Source organism: Gekko japonicus, unplaced genomic scaffold (genome assembly GCF_001447785.1).
Source record: "Gekko japonicus isolate JY-2015 unplaced genomic scaffold, Gekko_japonicus_V1.1 scaffold2049, whole genome shotgun sequence".
NCBI lineage: Eukaryota > Metazoa > Chordata > Lepidosauria > Squamata > Gekkonidae > Gekko > Gekko japonicus.
This window is the reverse complement of record NW_015171566.1, coordinates 75,263-80,478: the sequence shown is the minus strand read 5'-3', so window position 1 is coordinate 80,478 and position 5,216 is coordinate 75,263. Positions and strand designations below refer to the sequence as shown.

Sequence of the window (5,216 nt, the reverse complement as noted above, 5' to 3'; positions counted from 1 at the left end):
GGGTCTGTCTTTTTCCCCTTCTTGAAGATCGGGACAACATTCGCTCTTCTCCAGTCTTCCGGCACAACACCAGTACTCCAAGACATCTCAAAGATTAGAGCCAGAGGCTCTGAAATAACATCTGCAATTTCTTTTAGCACCCTGAGATGCAAGCCATCCGGCCCTGGAGATTTGAAGGTATTTAAGGCAGCTAGATGCTCTCTATCCATTTCCTTACTTATTCTGGGCTGGCAGTTCCTCCTTCCTTCATATGCCCTGCATTCTTCAGTTTGTATACAGCTTGCCTTACTGTTAAAGACTGACACAAAGTGAGAGCTGAGTAATTCCACTTTGTCTTCATCCCTTGTTAAGGTTTGACCATCTTCCCCTAACAATGGGTTTACCCCATCCCTGTTCTTCTTTTTGCTCTGAACATAGGCATAGAAACCTTTCTTGTTATTTTTAGCATCCCTCGCAAGCCTCAGCTCCATCTGCGCTTTAGCCTTTCTGATACCACCCCTACAGATTTGAGCCTGCTTCTTGTACTCACCCTCAGTAATTTGACCCTCCTTCCATTTCCTGTACATTTCCCTTTTTAGTCTCCGCTCTTTAGAGAGTTCCTTGTTCAGCCACCTCGGCTTCATTGCCCGTCTCCCACCTTTCTTTCTTACCGGAACAGTTTGCGATTGTGCCTTAAGCACTTCATTTTTCAGCATCACCCATCCTTCCTGTGCAGATTTCCCCCTCAGCATTTCCAGCCACAGAATCCTACCTAATATTTCTCTTTTTAAAACCAGCTTTCCTGAAGTCCAAGATACAAGTCCTACTATGTCCTGGTTTCACATCCTTCTCTATGTCAAATTCCAAGCTGACATGGTCACTATTCCCCAAGGATCCCACAACGTTCACTTCAGAAGACAGAAGGCGGCCATAGCTCTGTGGTGGAACACACACTTTGCATGCAGAAACCTCCCCCCAGGTTCAGTCTTCACGTGTTGGAGTGGAATGGAGAATGGCTGGGAAGGAGAGCCAGTTTGGTGTAGTGGTTAAGTGCGCGGACTCTAATCTGTGAGAACCAGGTTTGATTCCCCACTCCTCCACTTGCACCTGCTGATGTGACCTTGGGTCAGTCACGAGCTCTGGCACAGCTGCCCTTGAAAAAGAGCAGTTTGTGTCAGAGTTCTCTCAGCCCCACCCACCTCACAGGGTGTCTGTCGTGGGGAGGGGAAGGGAAAGGAGTTTGTAAGCCGCTCTGAGACTCCAAGTGAAGGGCGGGGTATAAATCCAATCTCTTCTCTTCTTCTTCTTCTTCTTCCTAAAACGCAGGCAAGCTGGTGCCAGCCACGCACAGGACTGGGCTGCACCGCCTGCTCTCACTCGAAAGCAGCTTTATCTGTGGCAAACGCGGATGCAAAAGCCTTCTCAAGACAAAACAGACTGGGTGGTTTGCAGCCTGAATATTCCAACCAAGGGGATCTTTCCCAAATCCTCCATCCTTTCACAGAGGAGAAGGGCTGTGGCTCAGTGTTAGAGCCTCTGCTTGGCATGCTGAAGGCCCCAGGTTCAATCCCCAGTATCTCCCTTTTAAAAAAGGATTGGGTAGTGGGTGATGTGAAAGACTCTGCATTGGGACCCTGGAGAGCTGCTGCCAGTCCAAGGCCCCGGACACACGGCAAAGTTGCCGCGGGAGAGGCACAGAAGGTGGGCGGATTATCCGGGCGCGATCACACCCCAACATCTGGGAAGTGGAGCGCACCCGTGGCTTACCGCCAACAATGCGGATTTAAAAAGTAGTACCTCCAAGGTACTAGTAAACGTTTGCCACGGGCTGCCTCCAGACGCCCGTGGTGTGATCCTGCCGGCGTGCGGCATTCCCCTCCGGTCCCTCGTTTACCCGCTGGCGCCGAGGGAAGGACCCGCGCTGTGCCACCGGCGCGTCTGATCGCGTAATCGCGGATCAAACTGTGCCGGGGCAATTAGCCTCGCCTCCCCCCCCCCGCCGCGATATCCGGCCTGTGTGACCGGGGCCCAAGTAGACAATACTGGCCTTGAGGCTCTGACTCTGTATAAGGCAGCCTCATATGTACATATCTCTGTACATAAGACCCAGGTGGGGCAGCTGTGTTGCTCTGAAGCAGCAGAACACAAGTTTGAGTCCAGTGGAACCTTTGAGACCAACAGCGTTTTATTCTGTGCATAAGCTTTTGTGCGCGTGCACACTTCTTCAGGTATCTTCCAATACACACAAAAACTTGTAGCCAGAATAAAACTTTGTTGGTCTTAAAGGTGCCAGTGGACTCAAAATATAGATGTACATTTATCATTCTACTTCCCAGACGCTGTCCGGTGTCTCAGACTCTTGTTTTCAATGGCCGGATTTCAGCCATACAAAGCCTGATCACATAAAGAGGAGGGCCTTTTCAGCACCACTGAGCAACTACATCTCCTGTCTAGGCCCTGGAGTAAAGGCGGAGGCGATAAGCGCTTCCAGAGCATCACAGGGCATGGCTTCTGGGCATATTATTTTAGAAACTGAGCACTAGCCACAGAAAAGCCAGCCTTCCTTCCAAAGTGTCCCAGAGTCCCGGTTGCCAACCCAGTCTGGAGTTTGGTGTAGTGGTTAAGAGCGCGGACTTTAATCTGGGAGAACTGGGTTTGATTCCCCACCATACAGCTGCTGGTGCAACCTTGGGTCGGTCACAAGTTACTTTTGAGCTGTCCTCTCAAGGGCGGTGTTCAAGAGAGCTCTCTCAGCCCCACCCACCTCATAGGGTGTCTGTTGTGAGGAGGGGAAGGGGAAGGGATTGTAAGCGGCTCTGAGACGCCTTTGGGTAGTGAAGGGCGGGGTATAAATCCCACCTCTTCTTCGCCTTCCATGTTTTTCCATTTGCTAGGCTACTTTATTGCTCCTTTTAAAAAGTCCTCTATGCGCAAGTTTCCATGCGCCTCAATGCCCCTCTTTCAGCCCAGCCTATCCAGTACCCCGCCCGTCTCCTGGCTTTGCCAAAAAAAAAACACCTCCAAAGACCCAGACACCCGAACCACCCTCCCCGCAGGCGTGCTGGCCATTCATTCATTCATTCATTCATTCATTCATTCATTCATTCCTCACAGGCCTACAGGCCGCTTTCCTCTGATTTACAGCAATGCCTTCGCGCACCGCCACTGTCGATCCATAACTTTTCCCAGTCCCGTCTCCCGCCGTTCTTCTTTCTGACCAGCCCTGGATCCCGCTCCGCGGAGGCGTCCCGGAGGACCCACTCAGGCGCCCTGCGCTCCCCGCCCCCTCGGCGCTTCCTGGCCCCCGGGCCCCGCGGATTCCCGCCCTTCCCTCTTCCTGCTTTAACTTGCCGGAGCGCCCCCCTCCCTTCCCCCCCCCGGCCGATCAAAGGCCCGAGCCCCGGCGTCCTCCTGGCGCCCGGCCCGCCAATCGGGGCCTCCCGGACCTGCGGGGGCGTCGCTCGTAGTGAGCCGGGGAAAGTCTTTGGCGCTGAATCACTGGGAGGCCGGCGAGAGGCGAAGGCGCTGCTGCTGCTGCCCCTGCTGCTCCCTGTGTGGCATCTTTGCAGGAGCCGGGCGAGGCGAGGCGGAAAAGTGCCGCGGCAGGATGCTCGTCTGGGGACCGCTGCTGGGGCTCTGGGCCCTGCTGCTGGAAGCCGCCTGGGGAGAGCCGGTGCCAGGTAAAGAGGACTCCCGAGAGAAGCCGGATTGGGTTAGCCCCTCTGTTGTGGCTGCGGTGGTCACACACACGCTAAAGAATCCACTTTCCAATCCACTTCCCGACTGGATGTTACTGCGCGAAGTGGATTGTTTAATGTGTTGCTGCTGGCCGAGCCAGGCGCCTTCTGTGGCTTTAGGGCCAGTCGGAGCCGTTTCTTGCTGGCACCGACGGGGGAGGCTGCACCGGCTGAACTTCTGCCTGTAACTCTCGAGGGACTGCGAAAGGGGCGGAGAGACGCCAGTGAGTTGGGGCTGAGTTAGAACAAACAGGAGAGGGACGCGGAAAGGAGAGCCGGGGGGTGTCTGGGGATGAATGGAAGGACGTTTGAGTCCAGTGGGCGCCCAACTAAGTTTTATTCTGGGTATCCGCTTTCGCGCGTGTGTGCGCGCGTTTCATCAGGTCCCGCGGATGGGTGCGCTCTCCGTCTGCTCCGCTTCTTGCTTCATCTGCGGGGGGGGGGGGGAGGGAATTGCAAAGTTTTGTGGCTGGCTGGGCGCCTGTGGATGGGTCTTAGAGTCCGGGGGCTACTGCGTGAAACGGCAAAAATCCAACTGCAAACAGAGTGCTCGTTTTCCCCTATTGCTTTGCCCCCCCCCCCGCCCCACATGTGTTTTACTCCCTCCGGGACTGCTAGAGAAAGGAAAACACATGGGACCCTGAAGCAATTGGGACAAACGAGTGACAAAAATGACAACGCGGAAGTGGCCACAGTAAAATCCAGTTGGAAAGTGCTCTGAAAGTGGACTTATTCAGTGTGTGTGTGTGACCGCAGCCTAGCTGCAGTGGAAGTGCATTATCCAGCACGCGTGAAAGCGACTTAGTGGGGGCCCAGAGAACACGCAATAGTAGCACACCGTCGATGTCTGGAAAAGATATGTGCCCTAAAGGGCCAAGTAAACTTTAATCGGGCCAGCGTGTCAGCTTCCGTATCAAACAGAACACAAGGAGGTGATATTTGGGTGTCTGCAATGCGGGGGTGTTGTGCACGTCCATCTGAGCGTAAAGTTTTGGGCGAGGGCGATCCGCGTGTTTCCCAACGGGACTCTGACATGTCTCACCGTTGTTCCTCGGACAGAACAGTCACTGGGAGGAGGGCTGAACGGGCGAGATTTTTGCCCGTGGGGTATAGATTAGACGCCTTGTTGAAGGGGCGGCAAAGCCACCCCTGCGGGTTAGAAGAAGGCAAGAGAGACGGGCGACTCTCTCTGATCAATTTACGCCACAAAGCGTATGGGGGGGGGGCGGGCTCGAGCCTGCCAGGAGAGGAGACAAAGGCAGTCCGCACATGCCCAGAGGACCGCTTTCTTTTACACGTGCCAGACCGCAGCCGGGGATTGAATCAACCCTCGCCCCGCCCGCCGCAGAAGGTGGCATTTTTATGAAGGGAGAGCCCCGCCCTCCCGGCCCCGTTTCTCCATTGGCTGCTTCGGGGAGGGGTCATTTCCTTTCCTCCCCTTTTCCCATAAATGAGAGAAACTGGGCCGGATCGCAAAGGATCAGGAGACCTTGGAGGGAC

General features: G+C 54.7%; 1 protein-coding gene across 1 annotated transcript in view; it reads left to right on the top strand.

Moving 5' to 3' along the window:
• The first annotated feature begins 3,491 nt into the window (after positions 1 to 3,491).
• TNFRSF12A (tumor necrosis factor receptor superfamily member 12A) overlaps positions 3,492 to 5,216 on the top strand; it is a 7,260-nt gene continuing 5,535 nt past the window's right edge. Inside the window, exon 1 of the mRNA XM_015419769.1 lies at positions 3,492 to 3,659. Within this exon, the coding sequence (XP_015275255.1) occupies positions 3,587 to 3,659 (73 nt within the window). The 5' untranslated portion in view covers positions 3,492 to 3,586. The remainder of the gene's footprint in view (positions 3,660 to 5,216) is intronic.